Raw genomic sequence first — 27,130 nt, forward strand, 5'->3', positions numbered from 1 at the left:
TTCAGAAAGGTTTAGAATTTACTGCCTTACAAGCTGTAAAGATGCCCTCCAATCTGTAAATTAAATTAACCTATTGTTTAATATATCTGATGCTAAGGTAAGCAATGAATGTTTTTCTTAGAGATTAAAATGACAGAGAGGAGGGCACTATGGAAACTGAGTGTGTATGTGGATGAAGAATAGCATATATAGAGTAAGTCTGACAGTAGGGCTGTAAGTGCTCAAGCATTTGGAATGGACAGGGTAAATGTGGACATATTACTGTTAGCATAGATCAACGTTCAGACAAATGAAAATGAAGCACCATCTCCTAGTTTTGGTAATACTTATGTTATTATACAGAAGCCACGTGGGGGAAAAGAGAATTGTATCAGTGTAATTAAAACTTCAGGTCAGACCTACTAATTGATTTTGTGCTCATGAATATCCTTCCCACACATGTAGTGTGCATACACAACTCATGTGGCTTGAAAACTGACCCATGCTCTGAAGATATAAATGAGCCCTTAATATTTTAAGAATTCTCTCATCTATCTTAGCCGACTGTTAGAAGGTGTTTCTGAGAGTTTTATGCGTTAAATGAAATACTACAATGCCAGTTGAATTCTCAGTATCCCTAAGTAGATTATAAAAGCAATTTATTGCATTCAAAGGAAAGCTGCATGGGACATTTTATAAATATTTTGAAATAACAGCAAACGTACTGTGTCTTGATGATATAAAATACAAGGCTACATGCTTTCACCTTGGGGAACAGCAGAGATGTGTGTTCATGGTTGCAGATCAAGATCTGATATTCACCAAGAGCAAATATATTAAATCTCTATGCAATGAGAGCTATGCCAAAGAACTTCTGGTTTTGTTTTGTAGCAACCAATTCAAGGACAGTTTATAGATAAGTGTGCTAGTTTTCTTGAGACTCTTTCATACTTTTTTTTTGGTTCTTTGTCATATAAAAGAGAAACATTTTCCTTTAACTGTAACTATCTTAATGAGGGTTTTATTGATGAACAAATTGAATAGAAGTGTCAGGGTCTAATACTCATACCAGACACTATCTGTGCTTAGAATTTGATTGGTCTCTATCCCATGCTTTGTTGTCATCTAAATTAAAAACAAAAGCACAGGCACTGTCTCACATGCAGAGAAAAAAGGCAAAAGAAGACTTGTTGGAAATCCAGGAATCTTGCTGAGACCTTCAGTCTGGGAAGGAATGCTAGGGAGGGGATCAGAAACATTGTTTTGAAATCTAAATCTATTTTATTCCTACCCTGTTAGTGATTACTTAAAGCACTGGAGAGCGTGGGTCTGACCTACCATTTTTTTTCTGGAAGTGACGGGGAAGTAAATACACCTCAGCAAATCTGCCCGTCATCCCAGAGCTTGGATCCTCAAACTGGGGTGCAGTCTCCCTGTGGATTCCCAGTGTGAATTATCCTGAGATAGTTCTAAGGCCCTCTCATGTCTAGGTGGTACCTGCTCTCATCAAGGGTGATCTTGATGTGTTTCTAAAATCCCCATGCCTTGCAGATCAGTAAATGGGTCTTCTGTTTTTCTGCTTTAACTGAGTGTTATACAAGCAGCTTTAGGATAAGCACTGAATGTATCCAGCTGTGCAGCGATAAACATATATGTTTTTTCATTTCATCTCTCATAGCTATATGCACCTCTTACTCCATATATAAACTTTTTTATGGAAATATATAATCTCTTACCCCCTGCCTACCAACAGTTGTATTCAGTTTTAACTCTAGTGTTCATAAAAAATGAATGAAATTTTGCCCAATGACGTATTAAAAATTGAGTAGTAGCATATGGGATTTAGTCATGCTGCTAGGCTTATGTGGGGAAAGCCACTGTAAAGCAACAGCTCTTTTTATAATCACCAGGGATTTATTTTTTCCACGTGTTTAAAAATCAGCTGTTTCAGTGCCCATTCTTTTTCAAATGAGGAAGGAACAGGGTCTCTGGGTTGGCTGAAGTTTTCATCAGTCTAAGTAGGACTGTGTACCAATGAGGAAAGGGGGATATGGAGCACATCCTGTGGCACTGTGTGAGCTAGAAGTTGAATGAAAGTCCTTTTCTGTATCAGCTGGGGAGAAAAAACCCAAAACCAAAAACCTGTGCACTGACTGTACTTTGAGGAAGAGGTGTCCAGAAATCACCTTTAAGGTAAGAAATGCAGGCAATAGAGAACGCTCTTTTTCTTAGGAGAACACTGTGAAATCTCACCCTTTGTGCAAAGGTGATGTTTCCTTGCTTCCTGCCACTTGTACAGTCCTAGTGCATACTGTTCACTGTAAGACAGGTATGGCTTCAGGCATTCATTCTGAATTTGTACAACACTTGACTGCCATAATGCTACTTTTAGACTTGATTTCCTTCATTTACCCTGTACACATCTGTTCTTAAAAAACAAGCAATGTTACACCATCATATCTCAATCAGGAAGATGTTTTTCTCTTGCTTTTTCTAGAGGTCTCCTTAAAGGTGTCTTGGAATGGGCCTCCTTTTGTGCGTGCTTGTCCAAGGGCATGATATTAAAGCTTATTGATGTCCTCAGGGAGTCTTGCCAAATGCTATAAAATTCCCACTTCTGCCACTTTAAATTTTGCAGAATTTTTGAGGTGAAACTCTGCAGGAATAGATAAATCAAAACAAAGATGTCGATTATTGATAGATGATGTATACTTAAAAATTTGCAACAAAACTGCCCTTTATCTACTGAATTTACCACACTCTCTCATTCTCAGCTAATGAGAGCTGAGGATTTTTTCCCTGTTATTTGGATCTTCTTTAAGAAACTCCTAAGACCTGGATTTTTTTCAGGCTCTTGTGTCTTATCTGGGGAAAAAGACAGCATTAAGTTAATTTCAACAGTATGACCCTTGGAGCCAAAGGTGAGAGCCTCCAGATTTCAGGACTCTTGCAGCACATTTCCAAGGGCAATCCTTGCACAGAGGTAAAAGCCAAAGCTTGGACCTTGCTGGGGAGAGGTGCCTAAGAGTTGGAGGGACCATCTTTATCAGTGAGAAAGTGGGTTGGCTCTCTTTAAAAATCTGAGCAGTTCTAGACCCCTTAATTTAAACAGAACCTTTAGATCTCTAGGATCCACCCTATATTGCTCAAGAGCTACTGCTTAAATAAATTCTCAGTGTTGTTATGAAATCCTTAAATGGAATATGGATACAAGACGTCTTTTAAAACATATGAAATGAAAGTACTGTATTTTAATTACAGTTCTCATTCCTGTATGTTTGTATCAACACATCAGCTCTATTAAAAATATTCCCACAACACATCTGTAGATTTTAGTTTTGACACTTAAAATGTGTCATTTTAGCAATCCATTGCTGGAGGCTGCTTGGTGTCAATTGCCAGAAGTAATTAGAAAACCAAAATTTGTTTAAAAGGTTGATGATGACCATTCTTTGTGCATTTACCCTAAAGCATCCGAAGAGGATGCCAGCCAGCAAAACTACTTGTAATACAGAGCCCAGTGTTTCTTTTTTTAAGTTCTCTAGATTTCAGAAGCAGGAGTTGCCAGGGGTAATTTTTTTTCACAGCATGGTGTGTCATCTGTATGATGAAACCAGCTTTAATTATTCAGTTGGTGCCTACAAACAGTTGCTTAGTGATTGTGTCCTTTCTGTTCAAATGTGAAGTGAAGCTCATTTGTGTGCTAGGTCGCTAGCTGGTTTGAGTCAGCATGACCCTGCTGATTTAATTGGTATGCACTAAGAAAACCTAATTAAAAATACCTTTGTACATTTAATGCTTATCTTTCATAATGCTTACATAGACAAGACAATGCTGACCAATAAAAGAAACATCTTGTATGATTTTCATTGTACTAGTTTCTCTTTGATGGATGTCTTTATTTTCACTGATGGCTGTCCTGAAGACTACTTAAAATCAGCCCTGCAGCAGTTTTACATTTGGAAATTACTTGGTGAAGCCAATCAAATGATAACTCAAGAAGACTAGCTAGTGTTAAGATTGCACTGAAAAGCATTACGATATGTTCATTCCCAATGAAACATCCTTACTTTTTAAGGATTTGTGTCATGCAAAATTACTTTTAAAAGCTCTATCATTTACTTGAAAATATTCAAGCTGAAAATAAAAACCACATGTTGTTCTCAGTGGGAGAGAAAGTGTCAGGAGAATAGATCCATAGCAGCTTACAGATTAGTCTCCCAAGCAGACCCTGATCTGCATGTGTTGTTGAAGCAGATTTCTAGTTACGGGGCACCAGGTGGTCACCTATGGTTGATTGAAGAAGCAAACACTGCCACAAATGCTATTAGTAGTGTGTAATGAGATTAACTCCCCATAGTACTTGCAATATCCTTGAGGTTTTTTCCCTAAAGCAGCAGAGGGCTGACACTGCCCCTTAAACAATGAAGTTTAATCTTTTATTGTTGTATGCGCATAACTCTCATTGGCATTAATAGGAGTTAAGCAAGCACAAAAAGTGAAGAATAGACCTTGAAGTTTAAGCAATCATAGTATGCTAAAGGTTTCCAACAATTTCACAAAGGAGCAGACCAAAATTTTATTATTCCCACTAAGTATTTTCAGAGATTTTTATGCTTGAGGCTTAAAGGGTCTTTAGGGGGTTCAGAAATAACAATAAAGATTTAGTAAAAGGTAGGAATACTTAGCTGCAAGAGACAGAATCTGAGGCAGAGCTCATATTTAATAAAACGTTTTGTGTTCTGTGACAGGGTGAGCTTTTGCTTTCTTTCATTTTAAAGTAAATAGTTTTGATACGTACTGAGCATGTCAGCTTTCTGGGAGTTTGGTGGGTATTTATCCAGTTAGAGATGCTCCACAGCAGTTCTTGCATATGCAGGAGTAAACTGTTTCACTAGGTGTGAGTTCTGCACCCTCCTGTAAAAGCTTGCTGTGGCTGCATAAAGCAGAAAGGATTCTCCCAGTATGAATCTGCAAGAGTAGTCCTCTGCTCCTCAGCTCAGAGGCTGCCTGAACTATTTCTAGGGGCACGTGGTTCTTCCTAAAAAGATGACGACTCAACAACTTGAGTACTTGAAGATTAAAATAGGTGTTTTCAGAACTAGATCTGTTCCTTGCTGATTTTTCCTTACAGAAGGTGATGTGGTGAGAGGGTACAGGGCCAGTAAAGAAATTAAATAATCCAAGCTAGACTCTTGACTGACGTCTAAAGTCTGCTCACTTTGTCATTCAGAAGGCAAATTTTTGCTTTTTGTCACACTTGCTGGTACATTGTTTTCTGTTTTTTTCTTGTACCAGCAGATATGAGCTATCACTGTTTGTTTTTCATATTTTGCTTTTTGTTACTACAGTTTCAACCACTGATAAGGATAATTGCTTTGTGAAATTTTAGAGTTTAGGTATTAAAAGACATTGCCTTTGCAAGATAATATTTGGATATGGGTTTGTATTTCCTGAAAATACTTGCTGTTTTTTCCCTCCTTCCTTGTTTGTGATTTTCTGATTACAGGATAGTGTTGACTATTTCAGTCTTACGATATAGTCCAATTGGTTGTACTTATGCACATCATCAGAAAATTAAAGGCCAAAGACTGGAGGGACTACTTATGACTTGTTTTAATTACAGAAATGAAACCCAAAAGAGTGTTCCTTTTGGTGTGCCTTCTCATTTTCTTCTTTGTAAAACCTAGAATTAATTAATAGTACTTGCCTGTATTCTATGCAGAGGCAATTGATTTCATATTACATTTGCGATTTATATAAAACCATCACAGTGGAGAACTGCACACATCCAGTAAAGAATCGAAGGATGAAGGTGTTTTGAGGCTTTTAAGCGAGCCTTTTTCTTGGCAGAGCAAGGTCTCTGCCTTGGGGTAGAACAGTTGCTCTGCTCTTTCAGACAAGGAAAATGGTTGCTGCTAGAAAGGGACAGCGAATTCACATCCAGAAATTGATTAGCAACACTGCATATATGTAAAAGCAGAATAAAAGCTTTGGGCAAGTTGTGCTGTGGAGCTGGGAAGCCGGATGGTTGCCAGGGGAAAAGCTTAAACCTGCTTCTCATTAAAGGCTTACAAACAGAGCAGCTTGTTATGTTTTGTAGCGTTTGCAGAGGTTCAGCGATATTCCACAGCTGGTAATTAGTTGATAGTAATAATACATTCAACAGAAAACAAGTTTCTAAAATGCACAAAAGTAAGCCCAAGTATTAAAAAATATAACTTTTCCACTGTAATTCAGCTATGACGATTATGTGATTTGTTCAGGAAATAGCAATAAAGCTGTGATGTTACCTGAGAAAGAAGAACTTCACAGTTCTTCAAAGAGCACCACTAGGTAAATTTGTTGAGATATTTTGGAAAAAAACATGGGGGTTTTCTTGTACATTATAAACATTACAGTACAAGTATCAAGGGTACGTTATGAACTGTAGAATTTTTTACCCAAGAAAATTTACTGATTGCCAGACTGTAGGAAGATTCAACCATAAATAATTTTATATACTGCAAAATGAAGTGTCTGATCTGTAGTGCCAGCCTCCCTGCAACAGCCTTAGTGCTTGTAAACAGATCTGTCATTCATTAATCATAGGCTGCCAAAGGAGAGGAAATGCTTTCTGATTTGAATTAGAAGGAAGGATAGAAATTACAGCTAAACTGAGAAACTTTAATAAATACGTGGCAAAGAAAATGTGCTCTAGGGAAAGAATGGATTCTCTATGTGTGAAGCTCTTATAGGTTGTATTGACTTGTCAGACTTTCAACAAGGATGGCAGATGAACTTAAAACTCAGTTGCATACACAGTAATGACACCAAGACCAGAAATATCCTCCAGAGGATTCTAATTGGAGCTGTTGGGTTTGGCTTCAGCTGCCATAACAATGAAAGCCCATTAGTAAGAAGGCTGCGGCAATTTAGAAACAGTAACAGAAACCTTCTGAAGTGATCAAAATTTACATACTTCTCTCTAAAGAGAAATAGAAGACTGAAAACATATTCAGGTAGAGATGTCTGTAAAGAGGAAAGGCAGACTTCTGAATTATTTTTTTCTGAAATATTCATTTCAATATTTATCCCTTCACTACACATTTTAAATTTACATCAGCTTTTCTCTGATGCTGCTGTGCTCCATTTTCCTTATGAAAGGTGGGAGTTGCGGTGAAGTGCAACGAAGCATCTGCAGAGCGTGCTGCAGAGAAGAGGAAAAAATTCTCAGCAGGCTTCCCTTCTCTGGCCATCGGGATGGTGGGGGCAGAACGGCACAGCCAGGCACTGCAGCACAGGGAGGGAAAATAACAGGATGTAAAAAAAGAGGTTTTAGCAATAGCAACATTTGAAAGGAAGTAAAATAAATTTAACTGAGGTTGTTGGGTATTTTTTGAAATACAGGAAGGATCTTGACTATTTGGTTAAGTACCACTAAGGAGAAACATAATGCTGATATTCCCTATCTTGTTTTTAACAGCAGGTATTTATAATCAGAGAACCTTTTCCATTCCTCATTGAGCTCAGTGATAATTTTCCTATGGAGTACATTTAGATTTGAGTTAGATGCTGTGCTAAATATTGGATCGGCACAATTATATTTTGTTTTAAAAAGTAATTAAAGTAAATCTGGTGGTTGGGGGGGGTTTTCCCCCTAAAATCAGCCCTTGCAAAAAGTGCCAACCATGTACCAATTCACAAATTCGCTTAGCATCTTTAACAGTCCAGTAAATGGTTTTGTTTGTAATATGAATATATCAGTTACTTGATATAATAAAAAACATTTAAGCTTCTAACCAGTCCTGTGACTTACAATATATGGTGTGTTCAATAAACAGTGAAGTATGAGGTAATGTGCCACAGAGGTATTGAGAAATAAGTAGCAATTTTTTCCAAATAAGATTTTATTTGGCTATTTGACAGTTGGGATATGAGAGATTGCTTTTCTGAATAACTGAGGAAATTTAAATTATCACATTGCAGGAAGTATTCTAAATAAATTATAGTGGGAAGGGGTCTGTTCTGCTCAGGATAATTTTAATTTCCTGGTCCAAGATATTTTCCAGAGGTAAAAGAAGAAATTTCGTTTTTTCTAGACAGAGAAGGTTGTATGTGGGAGAGGTCTGATGTTGTGCAGCTCTGCTTCTCTCCCTGGTTAGTAACACTCCCAAATGCAGTCTCAGATGAGGACTTTTACTGACCTTCAGTACTGATGAGTCAGCTCTGCATCACTGCAGTCTCCCGTCGTGGTGTGTGTTGGCTGCCAGTTTCTATGCAGTACCAGGGCAGTGTGCTCTGCTGCTGAAAACTAAATCTCCAGGTTCACAAATTATTTCCACAGTGCATCCTAGAGCATTGCCATTTTCTTCGTGATTAAGATTTAAGCATAGGAGAGAGATTAATGAGAGAGATTAATGAAAGACAATGAAAGGATTACAGTTTAAAAAATAGGGCTGACTGTGGTACACATACAACTAACTTGCTCTGAAGAGCTTTTTAAGATCATTGCTTGTAATGGAGATGTGTAACTCAAGACAACTGCTTACAGAAAACTTCACATTTACCTACCTGCCTGCCCTCAAGTTTATGACATACAAAATCTAAGAGAGGAAAAGATAAAGTTGCTTGGGTTTTGCCTAGATAGTCCCAGACAAATTTCTGAGAAATTTCTGTTGGCATTGGTTTCTCTTTTTCTTGCCATTTGAAGCTAGAGTATCAAGGTCTGCAGTGATAATATTGTTATTGTTAGATAATATTGATAACAGTCAGGCAAGTGGTTTATGGAAGAATTTCAGCTCTGGGAAGTAGCTAAAGATGACTTAGGGAGTGCCTCAAAACATAATTCATTATGCATAGTTTAGCTTTTTAAGTATTTTCTAAAACACAAGATAGTGATGTACTTGCAGAACCAAAAGGATTGTGTGGCTGCAGCACTCTGGTTGGCTTCTAAAGACTCATGTTTCTGTTTCCGTATGACCTTGGAAATTCTTTCCCTATCTGTATTTTATGGAGTTAAAATACTTTCACATCTATCAGACATGTTCTAAAGATAAAATTAATTGTGAAAGTAGTTGTTCAGAGTTCACAGTGTCTATAGTGTTTTAATCTACAAAATCAATATGTGGAGATAATCCCAAACAAGATTAAGATACCCATTTCAGAAAGACACTTTGAACTGAGAATATTTTGGAGGAAGATCCTAAGTTTTAATTATATGGAGTATTATTAATAAGTGCTATATATTGCCTTGAAAATAATGGAAAATATAATTCATATAAAAAGGATCTAAGGGTAAACTAGTTGATGAATGCAGCAGTCTTTTAGCTGTCTCTGTTTCAAAGTTGGAAGGGTGATTCATGAGGAAGAAAGCCCATGTCAGACACTTGGGTTGCAAACAGGTGTCTTCTCGAAGCTACACTGACTACAGCCATGCTGTTGAACAGGGCAGTTCTCATGACTCGGGACATTGCATGGCCCCTTAGTAAACAGACATTAGTCTTCCCTCACTTTCTGCCCAGATGTTAAACTGCTCAGCTATCTAAACACTCCTATTTCCCCCCCCCCCCCTATAATTACAGGAGATAGTTTTTTGGAGTGGGATCATACAGCTGCACTTCTGTGTCTGGAAAGCATTCCAGCTGTGCCGGTTCAGATTTATGTCCTTTGCTTTCCATTCTCTCACTGAAATCACAGTGCTGCTAAACGGTGGTGGAGAAGGCTTCTGGGATTTAAATTTTACCCACCAATGGGGTGTAAATGACACAGATCAACGGAAGAACAGAAATGGCAGAGTTTGGAGACAGCTGTGCCTGACCATGGCATCAAATGAGAAATGCTGACTGACTACTGGATATAATTTTTTCTTAAACAAAGTCAAGGGTGAACCCATTTATTGGGAGCATTGGATTCCACTAGCATTACAAGTTCAGTATATATGCAGGAGATGTAATCTTTTTTTCTTTCACTGATTTTATTGGGGTCTTCAGCAGTCTTTGGTTTTAAATTTCACTTCTGTCCAGAGCCTCAGTGAAATCAATAATGAAATCACTAGAGTACTTGGTTCAGTTTTTGTAGCATACTCCCTTTTTTGGGAGATAAACCAGTTTTAGTTTACTTTATATTATATAAGCTTTTCTTGTTCTTGTACTTTAGACTGATTTGCTTCAACTTTTTCTTCAGAGTTCCTTTTTGATTTTAACGCTTTAGCAGTCCTTCAAAAGCCCTGAAATTTTAAAATAGCAAGAATGTGAAAAATACAATTTTCTGAAGGTGAGAAATTGGAGTTGAAAGTAATAAATTGCCCTGACAGGAGCAGATGTTAGTGAAAGGCCAGCAGTTTGCTTCCACTTGATAAATAGTTGTATTTTGACAGCAAATTAGATGTCACACAAAGTTGGCAAACATGCAAGAAATCAATATTTAGTGTGAAAAGATAATACAAATAGTCTATTGATGAACGGGGTGTGTAAAAAGAAGATATAATGCCTTGAATTTACTTCAGGATATTTCAGTGGGAATGGTCGCAGGGCAGTGAGGTCCCCTGCAATCACAGAATCACAGAATATGCAGAGTTGGAAGAGACCCACAGGGATCATTGAGTTCAACCCTTAGCCCTGCACAGGACACTTGTGTGCCCCCAAGAGGCACACAGGATGCCTGAGAGGATCGTCCAACCACTTCCTGAACTCTCTCAGGCTTGGTGCTGTGACCACTTCCTTGAGGAGTCTGTTCCACCAACCAGCCACCTTTGGGGTGAAGAACCTCTTCCTGATATCCAACCTAAACCTTCCCTGACTGTGGCTGTTAAAGTTGAGACAGGCAGAGTGACATAGAATCTTCTTTCAAAGCAGGGACAGGATTACAAGAAGGCTGTAATCACTTTATTGCAACAGGTTGCAAACATACTTTTCACACATCACACATGTTAACTTTCTATTGATGCCTTCATACATCAGGTCATACACATGTTATCCTGCTATTGGTACACATAGATCAGGCCACACACATGTCACTTTCTATTGGTATACATACATCAGGCCATCAGGCCATCCACATGTCAACCTGCTATTGGTACTTTTGTGTATACACACACCAGGATTGGTTGCAAACTAGTAAACACGGTTTTTGCCGAGTCGTCCTGACGTGCAGAAAAGTACAGGAAGTCCATTTCTGTCTTCCGTCTTCTTCCTTTCTGAAAGTTGCCCACATTCCTCTGCATGCTGTGTTCTCCTCCTTTCAGGGGTATACTGTAATCCGGTTTATGTCCACTACTTCACTGATAAATACCAGGCTGCTGACAGGCTTGCTGTCAACCCCGATACCTGACAGAACTTCAGGCCATTCCCTTGGGCCCTTTCACTGGCCACCAGAGAGAAGAGATCACTGCCTGCCCCTCCTCTTCCCCTCATGAGGAAACTGTAGACTGCAATGAGGTCTCCCCTCAGTCTCCTCTTCTCCAGGCTGAACACACCAAGTGACCTCAACTGCTTTGCAGACAGGTTCCTCTCGAGGCCCTTCACCATCCTTATTGCTCTCCTTTGGACACTCTCTAATGGCTTAATGTCTTTCTTATATTATAGTGCCCAAAACTGCACACAATATTCAAGGTGAGGCTGCCCCAGTGCAGAGCAGAGTGGGACAATCACCTCCACTTGTAGTTCTTGCAGCAGCTCCTAGCTCAGCTCAGTTCTTAAGTCTGCAAGTACTAAAGTTTGAGGCAGAAAATATGAGTTATGAGAATTAGTGCAAACAGGTCAGCTTGCTTCCCCTCACTGCTGTTAAGAGTCCTGAGCAAGGACTGGTGAACTGGCTTCATGTACAGTAGCTGGAGGCGGAATCTTGCACTCACTGTTCAGACTGCACAATCATCTTCTGTCTAGCCTTCCACTTTCAGGGCTCTATTATTACCTGGAGGTATACATTTAAATGAGATCTGACAGATAAGGACTTACCCAAGAACAAAAATGAAATTATATGCAATTAGACTTATTAAATAAATGTGAGCTTAAATTCAAAAAATGCAGTATGCTACAGGACATTGCCTCTCAGAACTTGTAGTTAATAGATTGTTGAAAGTCAAATGTTGGTTGAAAAAACGTTTAACTATCACCAGGCTGCAGCTGAACCATGTGAAACTTGAATATGAATTACATTTACTGGGTAGAGGTAGAAAATAAAACAAGGTTTTATGCTTTCTGGAGAGTCACAACACAGTTTAGTATTTCAGCTGATCAGATGCAAGAAAGATTAACCTAACTTTGCAAAGACGAAGCGTAGTTCTCTATAAAAAGCATGCAATATTAGATACAAATCTGAACTAACCATTGTGTCCACAGCAAGCAGATTTAAATGATGGCAAGGAGAACAGTCACTCTTTGCAGTAAGGGTCATTCTTCCAAGTTCATGTCACCATCAGAGAGCTCAGCAATGTTAGTAGACCTGACTTTTTGTTCTCAGCTGTCACACCAAGTTGTCATCCTAGCAGGTATATGGATTTTATTTTCACATAGAAATGTGTAAAGTATTCTGATATTCACACATATATAGGAGTTCTTGCTGGAAAAAATTACTATGCTGTCCTTGCAGGCATCTTAAATTTAAGAAGCCTTTGGGCTGAATTGAGCCCTGGAGGCAGTGAATCTATATTCTCTGGCATGAATGAATTTATGCCTGTGTTATGCACTCCCCATCGTGTCAGCTAATTACAAGGCTGACTGATTACTCTCTGCAGCCACTGGCATCACCTGCAGGGCTTTCAGACCGTTCCTGGAAGGGGTTTTCTGAAGTCTTGTTCTCGTAGTACAGTGCCTGAGCATTATACAGGATGTATTTCTCCATCAAGTCTGCAAATCATTTTCTTCTTACTTGCAGATACTCCAGATTTTTACAATGTCAGAATTTCCTTCAGTGACTATAAAACCCACTCCCTTGCTTAATGCTGTGCGCTTACCTATTTCTCCAGCTTGCAGTTTAGTTCAGCAGGAAACTTAGCATGCGTTGGTGGCCCTGTCTCAACAAAGAAGGTGGAGATGATGGAGTGTTCCATATAATTTACACAAGATTTCTTCAGATAATTAATAATCTGCTGTAAAAGGGGATCTTGATCCTTTCTCTTTGGTCTGGAATTTTTTGTTGCAATGTAGTGCCTCCAGGCTGATAGTGTGGGTGTCTGGGGGCTGGTCATAATTACAACATTATTGACAATTTATACCCACAGATCTTTGTATTGAAAACAGGGAAAAATAGACTTATTCAGTTAGTATAAGACATAGTAACCTTCATATGGCCAGTCATCCAGACTCTGAGTACTCTGCTGATAATATAGAACAACCACGATGAACAGAATGTTAACACATCTGGTTTTGGAGGACAAATTTGATGTCCTAGAAATAGAAGATGAAACAGTGAGCAGTTTAAAATTATTTAAGATTTATAAGTTATTGGATTACTGTTTGCTAGGCAAAAAGCTCCTTTTTTCCAAAGGAGTTTATTGCTTTAAATGTATCATGTGCAAGAGATGTTATAACCTTCCAATAACCTTCATCTGACCTGGTAAATTTGAAAAAGATTTTACTTGAGATGATTCTTGAACATCAGTTATTGCTTCCCAGTGTAGGGATTGACAAGCCCCAGTACTATCTTTCAGAGGCTTAGCAGCCCAAAGATCATGCTCCATATGACCTCTTGTTCAGTGGTGAAGACCTTTGTTGTATTCTGTAGGCTATTTATTACTTCTGTTTTTGCTGAAGGTGTATTTTCTTCTACCAATTTAATTGAATGTAAAAGAATGTCTGATTTGTGCATGCCTTGACCTTTAGCTCAGGGGTGCACAGAAATGCAGTGTAAAACCCCTCCTCTCTTCTCCCACTTCTCTTCCAAGCCACCTATGCACTAATAAATACAAAACCATTTAGTTAATAATATTTTTCAGTCATCCAGCTCTTGCTTACCATGAATGTAAAGGCAAAAAAGACAAAAGCTTTGAAGGTGATACTACATGTGGACATCAATAAACAAGGTATTGTCCTGAATAGGAATTAAAATACACCAAGCTTTTTCTGCCATCTATACCTAGAAATGTGGGAAAAGTTTATGTGTTTCTGCTCTCAAACGCAGCATTGCCCTGTTGGGAAAATGTCTTTTCTTCAGTGAGTGTATTTGTCTGCTAAAAGTGTCTTCTCAGACTTTAAAAAAGAACTCCAGGAATGGATATATTATGGTTCATTTTGGAGGATTTTTCTCCCCTCAGTGTTCTCTCCACACTGTCCTCCACAAGACGGAGGCAGCTGGGGGACTGCATATTGGAGTTACTTAGAGGTGCAGAACACTGGAAGTTTCTAGCTGCAGACAGTTCATTGCTTATTCATGGCTTGTGGGAAGTTTCATTAGCCAGCCTTGCAGGCTGTACCATCCATCTGTTAATACCACCCAACACGGTGACTGATGTAACACAGCAGCTAGTGACACAGCAGTCATGTATTCTGGTGGTGAAGTAATACTTTCAAGTTCTTTAAAATGAAAAACAAGAGATGTTTAAAGTTGCCAAAGAGATGTGTTTGAATGCCAGCTCAGGTGTCAAACAGTTACCATCTTCAGAGAGAAGGAATACCTTCACCCCTTCTGCCAAGAATCACTGCAGGAGAGATTTACCTCCTTCCTCTGCGTTTACTTTGTGTGGGAATAGCATTGATGGGGAGTAAGTGAGTGTTGAGGTTCACCTGGAGTGGCAGGAGAAGCTGATGGGAACCCCTCTGTTCAGTAACTTGTTGCCTACAGCATTCAAATCCATGGGCTGAGGCGGCACAGGCATGCCCAGTAAAAGTGTGTCAGTAGTGAGTCTTGGTTAAACAAGACCTGAAAGAGGATTTGGTTTCTTTCCCTTGCCATTCATTTGCATTTTGTGTTTGCACGAATTTAACGTAGTAAAAAATGGCCCTCATGTTCACGCTGCTTAACTGGCCTGAAAAGATCAACTGTGTAAGTTAAGAATTCTGTTCAGTCACTTCTAGGAAGTATTACTGACACCATCCCCATCTCAATAATCCTAAAATGAAATTGCATTGATATTTGGCTGAGTAGGGGAGCAATAGCATCCTATGGCCATAGGAAATGGGATGATGCATGTGGAAGTCACCCTTTAAGCAATTGTCACTTGCTGTTTACTTCTCTCCTGGTTCTGAATCAAACAGCTGCCAAGACTCTTTACTCATATAGGGTATTAATTGGAAGCTTTACTTAATAAAATCAAAAGATAATTTCTTCCAAACATAAATAATATTTATATATGAAAGATATGAAGCCCCAAAGATAGGGTTTTGACTTGCTTCCCAGAAACTATAAGCAGGTAAAATCTCTCCACTTAACCACTTCTGTGCAACCTGAAAGTTCCTTCCTTTCTTCCTCTGTCTCATCACAAAAATGATCTATCACGTGCACAGAGAGGGGCTGCAAAAATCCAGTAGAGTTAAAGCAATCCCAGATCTTCCACATAAGTCTCAGATTCTCCCACTCCATCTGTAATTTAGTAAGTTGCAGTCTCTTGCCAATTTGTGACATGCTCTTGCTGAGCTTTCTGCTCCCACGCTGTGATAATTAATTTCTGTCTGATAAAACTGTTCCCGTGGGAGACTTTCCTTCATTCCAGCTGAGCATCTCAGGGTATCAACCTGGGCAGCAAGCCTGTGTTGCTCTTACAAAATTGCAAATAGTTTTTAAAAGTCTTTTTTTTTTTTTTTTACTTCCCAAGCAGCGACATGGGACCATGTTACCAATATCAGCAAATAGCTGCAAACTTCCCAGGTGTTCTGTGGGATGGGAGCCCTTGTAGTGACTCACTCCGTGCCAGTGCTGGGTCCCCACCCTGTATGGTAAGCAGTAACACATGTTGATGCCAAGGAGTTGAAAAGGGAGACAGTCACGCATACATCTCTGAACAGGCACTGTGTACACGGTGCAGACCAACAGGGTTGCCTCTGGAAATCAGTCTCAAGGCCCATGAACCCACACAAGCACTAAAGCTGGGTGTCTGGCCCATGGGAACATAGGATGTAAGTAACCACCACTGGTGTTGGTCAGCAGGAGTTGTAACTGCCCAGGTCAAATCCCTTCCAGCTACAGATACCTGACCTGGAGCAGCTTCAGTTAAATCCAAAGTGTGTTCTTTGAGTCAGGTGGACACTGTGCATCTTTATCTAACTTAGCATGTGGCTAATTGCATTTCTTTTCTACCTGTGTTTAATGTGTTAATGTCTAATGATATGTCAGTCTTAGTGTGGCCTGAAGCAAAGTATGTGCTCAGTGTCACCAACTATTAAGCAAGAAATTTCTGTGTCAGCTAAAGGGTGATGATTCAATAAACTCCACCTAATATCTTAATTTAAGGGAAATCTGAAGAACAACTGAAATATCAGACCATAGAGCATCTTCTGAAGGAGCCTGCAGTAGCAGAGCCATCTGGATGTGCATTCCTGTTAAACAGGAAGCAAAGCTATAAAAATAAATTGAATTGCAAAGGGTAATGCCAGAACTGGATGTTCCTGAGAGAAAGAGACCTGCCCTCCTCCCCTTTTGTAATATATAGTCTGTCTCCTTCTTCGAGGAACTATAGCAAAAAGGAAATAAGAAAACTAGGTTTCTTTAAACTAATTAGTCTGAGTCTCTAGGCACTGTCATGCACAAGAGAATAGAGTACAATCCGATCTCACGTTTTACTTGAAAACATTGTGGGTTTTTTTCTCTTTTCCTTCACTTTCTGCCATTTGATTGTAAACTTGCATGCTTATAAATGTAGAGATTCTCCAGAGCGACAGCGACAGACTCATCACAGTGGGAGCTCGGAGGTCAAGGAGGAGGAAGGCAGGAGGGGTGCAGGCAGGTCAGCGAGGAGGAGGGCATCACTTGGTTGGGTAGAGTTTGCGGCAGCAGGGTTGAGTCTGCTCGGGGCAGGGGCGGGGGCAGCACTGAGCCTGCCCGAGCCGGGGGCAGTGTGGGAATGGCTGTCTGCCCATCCTCTCAGACGATGCCCTCAGGCATGCAGAGCTCCTTTCATCCTGACTATCCTCAGCCTCGTTAATTTACATCTCTTGACAGGGGAGTTTTTCTAAGTTGGCAGATAAGTAACTTATTCTGTGTCCCTCATACTCCCTTTTAAGCCCAATTAATTATTTTAATTGTTTAATATTGCACCAAGCAGCCAAGCAGTTTGCTCAGAAGGGACAGCTCTTCTGGTTTTTTAGACTAATTGCCAGTCTGGATTTCTGAATGACAATATGGCTTCTAATTAATCTCACTGCAGTTCTCACAGAAAGAGAGTCTGATAAGAACTTGCCAATTAATGTAAGGAAAAAAAAAATCAACAGTCCTGTTGTGTTTTTCTGGCATCCACTCCCAGCCAGATGAGTATCACTACTAACTACAGAGACAGACTAAGTATGAAAGGCAGTGGGTTGCGAGGCTCCTCCAAACTTGCACAGACTTTATTAAATCAGTATCTGGATGCTATTTGTATGCCCTTTCACTCTTGTTGCCTGACATCGCTTGCTACAGTTTTTGTAAGCAGGAGGAAGACAAAGCAGAACAGCGCAGCAAGTGTCCAACCATCCCCACAGGAAACTTTGCTTACACCATGATGATTGAATTTAATTTCTTATCTTTTTCTTTCTCTCTGTTCTTGCAGGTCAGAAGATTCTTCACCACAGAAGTGATATCTTAGAGACTGTAGTCCTCATCAATCCCTCAGATGAAGCAGTTAGTACTGAGGTAAGTCAGAAATACTTCACTGGACATCTCATACAGGGTCCATTAAGTGGACATGATGAGAGCATTTAAGCAGACCTGGTTAGATGATTATAGAGAATCAGTCACTGCCTTCCAGCTTAGTGACTGACAAATTCCAATACTGTCTTTCAGAGCTGTAGCAGACTTTGAGCAGGTCCTAACTGTGAATGAAAGGGCATATTAGGAGCAAATACGAAAAACATCAGGCATCCCTGGATTTATTCCCTGGATTTTTTTCCCTGGCTTCCCAGACTCCCGACAGACTGTCAGAGGCATAGGAGAGAAACATGCTTCTGATCCCAGCATTCTTTTTCTCCTAATGCACCAAATTCTCTTCTTGATGCAGTGGAGGCAGCTCTGGTGAAAGTACATCTGATTTCCTTCTGCTTCTCCATTGTTTGTTAGCTCTGGATGTCAATTTTACATATGAAGAAAGTGCCTGAAGGTGCCCAGGGACAAATTTGGGTCTTTGAGAGGAATTACCAACTATGTGGTAGTGACTCTAGGTTGATCTATCTGTCCTTCAAAAACGATGCGGCATGATTAATGGACTCTGGAGAGTGCCCACAAGAAGACTGCCAATTCCTTATGAACTCGGTAGAATCAAAGAACTGATTGTGTAGCTCAAAGACAAAACTGGTATATTTAGCTAGTGAAACTGAAGGTTGAAATAATAGGGATAATTTCATTGCTGGCCTGTGCTGGGAAGCACTGCCACAATATAATTTCTGTTGGGAAATGAAGCTTGTGGTACATGGTAAAAAATCCGTTTTGTTACCAACTTTAAGTAATGTAAAATGCAAACAGAAGAAAAGAGTCCAAAACAAATGAAATTTCTGAAGTTGTAGAAGTTTAAAAGTCATCTTAGTTAAAGGCAGCTCATTCACCAAAAAACCACGCATGCAAATCTGTTACAAGCCACTAGAGGTGGTTGGTAAGAACAAGGGTGTCACCTGGGTAGCAGCACTCAATACATTTATTCAGACTATAAAGCTATAATGCATGTGCATGCGCGGAGGAGTAGAAGGGCTAAAAAACTGCCAAAAGCTGGGAAATGCTGTTCTTTCTCTAGTGCCTGTCATTCCTTTGATGGATGACCCCATGGAAGAACATGATTTGAGGCCCATTAATGACTTCTGAACCCTGGCCTTACTCTTTTGTTTCTGGAAGATGTTTGGCTACATTACTGTTAATTTCATCTCACTAGACTGTGGGAGCCAATCTTTTCTTTGTGTTCATCTTGCCAAACTGGTCACAGTCAGAAGTTACAAGCTGAGATTTGAAGCTGGCTAGCTAAGCAAGGCTCTGACTGGACACAATCCAGAAAGAGACAATAAGAAAGAGGTGGAAGAATTAAATCAGAGGTTGGAGTAGACATGCTCTGCCCACTATGGCAAATAGAAAACTTAGTTTCACATATCAAGAGATTTCCAAGTTGCATCTGGGGAGACAGTGATATACTGTGAAGCTCTAACTTCACCAAAAGAGGAAATTGAAACTATTCATTCAGAAAAAAAAACAAACCAAACCAACCAATCAACCAACTAACCAACCAAACCCCAAATCAAACAAAAAGCCACCACCATCACAACAACAACAAAACCTCAAACAAAATAAAATAAAAAACAGAAAGAAATATGATATTCCTCTTATTCTGGCTGCTATTAGCCATACCTAGTGGCAGTCCAAGCAAGGTTCTGCCAGAAGCTCCTGTCATATTCTGTCAAATGCCAAAATAACTCCGAGAAGAGAGAGGCCCAAAGGGAGAGAGATTGAGTTTGAAGTTTCCCAAAGAAAAGTTTCTGAAATGCCCATGAATATTTACTTCCTTCTTAGGAAGTCCCTTCTCTGTTGCTCCTGTGCCTACCATAAGTCTGGGAAAACACTGATCTGTTCGTGTGCCCATCTCTGTATACACTCTGTCTTTACCTCCATTTGGACTGAGGCTACCTCTTGCTTGTGCACTTCCTTCAAACAATTTGGGAATTTAACCAATAGTTCAACTGAACAAAATCATCACCTTGCAGTATTTTTTATGAAATTGAGTGGTCTTGAAATCAGGAGACAAATTTCTGCTAGTCCTTCAGGAAGCCTTGCTTGTACCCAGACACAGAATTTATGTGTATATTTAAGGTCTTCCATGTTTATGATACATTATGCTCTGTAATCTGCAAGCATTTATTTATTTTTTTTCTTCCCATACTTTTCTAGCTCTGCAGAATGTATTTTATCATCAATTAATAAAATAGGTTGAAGGGGAATTATGTGACAGTCACGTATCAGTGATTCACAAGTCAGGAAACAGTTTTGCTGTTGCAAAACCTGGTGAGTTTACACCAAAGTTGGCAGAGTGATGAGTACTGCTGCCAGCAACAACAGAAAACATAGAAGAGGAAGCCAGTTCTGATATTGTTTTAATACAGCTAAAACAGAGAAAATTTGAGCAATGCACATCAGACAGATGGCTGCACTTGTCTATATTTTTGTCTAAAATAGAAATAGATACACTCAATCTATTTAATCCATCAAGGATATTTCAGTATTATAGTTAGTTCAGTCAGTGAGAGACCAGCATTAGTCCTACATTTAATTAAAGGAACTTTTTGCTGCTCGGCATCAGGGTCACGTATTTAGTAAAATAACAATGAAAACGTGGTAGAGTTGGGATATTATTTTAGATGTAAACTTTCCAGTGTCTCTTTTCTACTTGTACTGAAAATGTGAGTTGTTCAGCAGAGATTCAGGTTAAGCCTTCCTGGCTCAGCCTCCCAGGCATTAGCAGGAGTTTTTGTATTGCTGAACAATCAATACAAAAAAATTGAAAGAATGTCTTGCAAGGAGAGATGAGGTGATTGTGTTATCTCCAAGGAGATGGAGCTTGGATGCAACATCATGTGGATTTGTCCCAGATGGACTCTGCTCATTTGCTCATTTAGTTTAGTGGGCGGATAGCCTTGTTCTAGAATCACTATTCATTTAATAATTTAATTTAATTTAATTAGTTTAATTCCTCCTTAACAGAGGAATTAGTGCACTTGAAATTCGTACCTGACCATAGGCTGAATTGATTTTTCAGTTTTCCGTAAATACTTTTGAAGTATTTGCACAGTATTTATTCAACAGTACAGAATCTTACATAGGCTTTATTTAGTTCTGTTCTTCAGTTCAGTTCAGCCAATAGAAGTATACTGAATATATGGATTTCTCTTAGCATGCAAGTAAATCTCCCTCTGGGGGTAGTAAGCAAGAATGATTAGTAGCTGTAGTAGGGTCAAGTAAAGTAACAAGCATCTGCTTTTAAATAGTTTACCAAGTTTGTCCTGATACAATACTATTGAAGTATACCAATAGTTATACTATTAATATGTTTGTTCATTGAAAAAATTATTTTTTCAATCAAAATGTATTCTATTCTGCTCCTTGCTCTTTTTTACATGTCATTAGTTTGGTTTATTCTTCAGACCTTCTTTTTAATTGCATCTAGTCCTTCCCTTTTTCCCTTTTCCACCTTTCTCATTGTCTTTGGTAAACAGCACTATACTTGATAGTGTTTTGACAGTCCTGCTCCAGACAACGGTTTCAAATTAGGAGAAATAAACTGTATGCTCTCAGTGGAATGCAGAAACACGTAGTAAATCCCATTATTGATGTATTTCTCTCCTTCACTCTAGGTGCGTTTAATGATCACAGATGCTGCGAGGCACAAGCTCCTTGTTCTCACTGGACAGTGCTTTGAAAACACGGGAGAACTTATTCTTCAGTCAGGGTCCTTCTCCTTCCAGAACTTCATTGAGATCTTCACAGATCAAGAGGTTAGTTTGGAAAAGTGTCTTCCATACGTTGCTGTGTGATGGCAGAGGTTTCTAGAATACTAAAAATGGCTCTCTGATAGAGTTAGCTTAGGCAGCCATGGTACTGCTGGTCTTTACACTTAATTATAGGCTTCAAAACATTTATTTATTTTATTTTAGATTTCATGTAAATTGCTTAACAAAAGCATTAAATTTTGATTTGGGGAATTAAATTACAAGAGGAAATCAAGGAAGTTTTGATAATCGAAGGAGAGAGTGCTGTGTTTAAAGTATACAGGTTATTCTTCTGAGGTGCACATACAAAGCAGTCAAATTGAACTCGACATCAGGTTCTTACGTGGTGGCAGCTAAATAATAGGTGGCATTAATAAGACAGAGCGTGGCTGTCAGAATAGTTGTATTTTTGGTACCATTTACCTGCTTAACTTCTTTATATTAGTGTTTAAAATTTGGCCAGTAAATCTGTACAACCTTTGGTTTTTACATACCACAAAAATAAGCATGAGCTATACCAGTATTTAATGCCATTTGTTTCACGACTTGTTATTTTGCTGTCTTTCTTAATGTACTGTGTCTGAAAGCTCCCATAGGGCAGGAATCCATAGTAAACAAGCTGTCACACTTAATTTGGCTGCTGTGTAAAGTATATATTTAAATAAACTGGATGGCTCAATCCCTAGGGATTTAGTTTCCAATATTAATTAGTTGCATGTCAGTGGACTGAGATTTGAAAGTTTAGCAGTGAGAAAGCAAAGTTTGCATGGCCTTATTGTATCCATGTGATCTATTCACAGAGCCTCTTTGTTCAGCATATGTTTGTAGGTTAGGGAGAGAACTGGTTTCCTGCTCTCTGAAATATGCATGACACCTAATACTCACTGGCACTTCTCAGAGTTACTTTTCTCTGAAATTACAAACCCAAGCTCCTTACATCTCTAGCTAGCGACACAAAATTACTATATGACTACATAGGTTGGAACTCAATGATCTCAGTCAGAGGTCTTTTCCAACCTGGTTGATTCTGTGATTCTGTGATAAATGCAAAACTAGGGGCAAATACCACCATTACTATTAGGAAACAAAACTGTTGGTTGGGAAGCAGAGTTGGGGGGTTGGCTATCAGTTACAGTTGCTGAGGGATTGCCACAGCAGTGAGTGTGCAGGGCATACTCCCATGGGCTATGACTAAGGCTCATTTGGCTCGTCCCTGCAGCTGGCAGTGTGCTCACCAGCCAGCTGGCAGGGCTCTTGGCAAGCACCGGCTTCCAGCCTATTGTTTCTGAAGCCTCAGGGTCTCGCTGTTTCTACACTTTGTAACAAAACCAAAGAAAGATCACCCTTGCCATACTGCAGTTCATGTGTGTGACATTTTTAAAAAACTGGGGGAAAAAAAGATCATAAAAAAGATCTAGAAAAAAGTGATAAGTGGTTTTCTAAGTGGCGATGAGATGAAAGAATTCATGTGCAATCCTGATCCTGGTGGGCTTGCCAGTGCAAGGTTCACAGTTGGACTCAATGATCTTAAGGGTCTTTTGCAATCTAAACAATTATATGATTCTATAAGCATGTAAGGTTTGATGAGTACTGCATAGAGTTGGTGTTTCTGGCCTCTGCCCATTTCCACTTCACTGGGCCAAATCTGAGCTATGGTCAAGGAATGTGTTTACAAATAAGTAAATACCCTTTGGGAGATACTCATATAAAGTCTAACCAGAAATCCATCTCTAACATGTAGAGGTCCCTTCATGCAATGTCTAAAAGTAGGATTTTCAATTTCTCCCATGCTGAAAGATTGAAAATGTCATAGTCCCCTGCTTCTTCAACACCAGCACCTTTGTGGTTCAGGGTAGGAAACAATATTGTGTTTTCTCTGAACAACCAACTTGCTGTTTGTCTTCACCAGGACTTTTAAAACTTAAGGATTCCTCAACAGATGTCTCTCAATGTTCACAAAGACAGTCAGGTTCACAGGCACATTTATTTGCTCCCAGATTCACTTTGAATTTGGAGGGGAGAAGGAGCAGTTCCATCTCCATGTTGTCAAATGAGTGGAACTGTTGATGTCCCTGGTGTCACTATCTGAAATGCAAACCCATTGAGACCTTTTCTGGGGCATTTCTGAACTTGCTGTTCCTAACAGTTTTGGTCTATGTCTGGAATAATCTTTCTTCAGCTTTTCATTGGCCTGGACTACCAGTGGCTTAACACTGTCTGCATTATGCATGCCAACTTTTAGGAGCAAAAGTCAGAATTTAGAAGTATGGAGCATAAATCCAGATATGGTGTAATGTAAATGGGAGAGGATTAACCCCAGACTTTGGTGCAGTATATTCATTGGCGCAATATATTCATTATCCCACTATATTACCATATGATTTTTTATCTAGGCAGAAAATTAGCTCTGTATGAGAAACAGTCTTTACTCAAGTTATCTCCTTATGTATGCAACAGACTTGGATTTATTCATTCAGAGGAAGTGATTTTTTACTACATTTAACTCTCCCTAATAATGTGTTTTCAACCCTGATCAGGGACATCTCATTGAGATCCTAAATCCATTTCAGAGTTGTGGTCTGTACCGCCCCTCTTTTCTTATTTCTCCAGTAGACAACAGCAATGCTTACCCTATTGTCCTTATCTTTCAGCCTTTTCAGCCTTTTCTCCATTTATTTGGTTTGGTTTTGTGGTTTTTTTTCACTTGCTCCCTTTCAGATAGGGCCATGTCTGATATATGGGTGAGATTAATTTATACTCCTGTCAAATGGTTTCTATACTCAACAAAGGATGACAAAGGAAGGTAGAAAATATTTATTTTCAGCTTTATTTATCTATTGGTTGGACTTTAAAAAAAAACCCAAAACAACAAACAGCCACTGTATCTTTGTTGAGTCCTATTTTCGGTAAATGCTGAAAATAAGTTATGTAACACCAAGAAAGGAAGTGAGACCTACACGCAGAGAGGCCCAAAGAGATCTAATGCAATCAAACATCTTTAATCTGTTATATATTAATTTCTGCTGTTGATACAGCTCGTGGTCCAAAAATTCCCAATTATTCAGCTGATGAAAACTGTTCTTACAGCTTGAACTGATACTGCATAGCCTCTGCAAAGAAGGCTATGGTATTCTCCATGATGATGTGCTGGCATGTTTTCCACTGACATTTTATATCTGAATTACTTCTTTAAAGAAGTTTGGTGCTCTCTCAGCCACTTCTCAAAGGACTTCTGCTCCCGACCCTTCACCAGCCTTGTTGACCTCTGGACACACTGCAGCATCTCCAATGTCTTGCTTGGAGTGAATGGCCCAAAAACTTGTAGCTGTTTCCATCTCTGAAGTAATAACTTATTTCTTAATCACGGAATCACAAAATAGTTAGAGTTGGAAGAGACCTCTGGAGATCATCCAGTCCAACCCCCCTGCCAAGGCAGTGTCACCTACAGCAGGTAACACAGGAATGCCGCCAGGTGGGTTTTTACTATCTCCGGAGAGGTAGACTATGTGACCTCCCTGGACAGCCTGTTAGAGTCCTCTGCCACCCTCCATGAAAGTTCTTCCTTATATTGAGGTGGACCTTGTTGTGTTTCAGCTTATGGCCATTGCTCCTCATCCTACTGCTGGGTGCCACTGAAAAGGGTCTGGCACCATCCTATTGGCACTGTCTTTGAAATATTTATGTGCATTGGTGAGATCCCCTCTCAGTCTTCTCTGGACTAAACAAGCCCAGCTCCCACAGTCTCTCCTCATAAGAGAGGTGCTCCAGACATCTGATCATTTTTGTGGCCCTCCACTGGACCCTCTCCAGTAGCTCCTTGTCTTTCATGAACTGCGGAGACCAGAATTGAACACAGTATTCCAGATGTAGCCTCGCTAGGGCCTGGAAGAGGGGGAAGACTACCTCCCTCGACCTGTTGGCCATGCTCTTCCCAATGCAACCCAGGATAACAATTAGCCCTTCTGGCCACAGGGGCACACTGCTGGCTCATACTCAATTTATCATCCCCCAAGACTTCCAAGTCCTTCTCTGCAGAGCTGCTTTCCAGCAGTTGGCCCCAGCCTGTCCTGGTACTTGGAGTTATTCCTGCCCAGGTGCAGGACCCTAAACTTGCCTTTGTTGCCTGCCCAGGTCCCACTGAATGGCAGCACAGCCTTCAGGTCTATCAGCCACTCCCCCCAGATTCGTATCATCGTCTTGCCGAGAGTACATTCTATCACTTTATCTAGGTCATTGATAAGCAAGTTGAATAAGACTGGACCCAGCATTGATTCCTGGGGAGTGCCACTGACTACAGGCCTCCAGCTGGATTCTACTCCACTGATCCTGAGCCTCTGAACTCTGCCATTCAGTCAGTTCTTGATCCACTTCACTGTCCATTCATCTAAACCACATCTCCTGAGCTTACCCTATGGGAGACAGTGTGAAAAGCCTTGCTGAAATCGAGGTAGGCAACATTGCACTGCTCTCCCCTCATCAACCCATCCTTCCATACCATCACAGAGGGCTATCAGATTGGTCAAGCATGACTTTCCTCTTGGTGAATCCATGGTAATGACTCTTGATGACCTTCTTTTCTTCTACCTGATTGGTGATGACCTCCACAATGATCTGTTCCATCACCTTTCCAGGGATAGAAGTGAGGCTGACTGGCTGGTAGTTTTCTTCTTGCCCTTTTTAAAGATAAGAGTAGCATTGACTTTCCTCCAGTCATCAGGCACCTCTCCTGTCTCCATGATTTTTCAAAGATGATGGAGTGTAGCTTAGCAACGTCTACCAGCTCCCTCAGCACCCATGGGGGCATTCCATCAGAGCCCATGGATTTATGGGTGTTAAGTCTGTCTAGCTGATCTCTAAACCAACCCTCTACGACCAAGGGAAGGTCTTCCTTTTTCCAGCCTTCTTCTCTTACATCCAAGATCTGAAATTCCTGAGGGCCAGCCTCAGCAGTAAAGACTGAGGCAAAAAAGGCATTTGCTAGTTCCACCTTCTCTGTGTCTTCCATGACCAGGACACTCATCTGATTCAGCAGTGGCCCCACATTTTCCCTAATCTTCCTTTTGCTGCTGATGTACTTGTAGAAGCACTTCTTGTTGTCCTTGATATCCCTTGCCAAACTCAATTCCAAGTGGTCCTTGGCCTTCCTCGTTACATCCCTTCTTACTTTGACAATGTTCCTCTAGTCCTCCCACGTGGCTTGTCCCTTTTTCCACATCTCATGAATTTCTTTCTTCCATTTGAGATTTGCTAGAAGCTCCTTGTTTATCCATGCTGGTCTCTTGCCTCCTTTGCTTAATTTCTTGCTCATGGGTATACACTGGTCTTGAGCTTGAAGGAAGTGATGCTTGAATATTGACCGGCTCTCTTGGTCTTCTAGAGCCCTAAACTGTGGGATTCCTCTAAGTAGATCTTGGAAGAGGTCAAAGTTCAGGATTCTAGTCCTGCTTACTTCTTTGCTTCCTCCACACAGGATCCTGAGTTCCACTATCATTGTCACTGTGCTGAAAAACTCTTCTGCAGCCAGTCTTGATAAATCTGGGAGCAGTACTGGCTTTTAAGGAGCCAGCCTGCAGTAATGATGGTGC

The 27,130-nt window shown here is 40.0% G+C and overlaps 1 protein-coding gene across 1 annotated transcript in view; it reads left to right on the forward strand.

Annotated features, from left to right (window-relative positions):
- MAP1B (microtubule associated protein 1B) overlaps positions 1 to 27,130 on the forward strand; it is a 73,989-nt gene that overhangs the window by 32,190 nt on the left and 14,669 nt on the right. The window contains exons 3-4 of the mRNA XM_051788370.1: positions 17,639 to 17,721; positions 21,411 to 21,551. Of these exons, the coding sequence (XP_051644330.1) occupies positions 17,639 to 17,721; positions 21,411 to 21,551 (224 nt within the window). The remainder of the gene's footprint in view (positions 1 to 17,638; positions 17,722 to 21,410; positions 21,552 to 27,130) is intronic.

Source organism: Manacus candei, unplaced genomic scaffold, assembly GCF_025592945.1.
Source record: "Manacus candei isolate 608988 ecotype Guabito, Panama unplaced genomic scaffold, ASM2559294v1 h1tg000024l, whole genome shotgun sequence".
NCBI classification, from domain to species: domain Eukaryota; kingdom Metazoa; phylum Chordata; class Aves; order Passeriformes; family Pipridae; genus Manacus; species Manacus candei.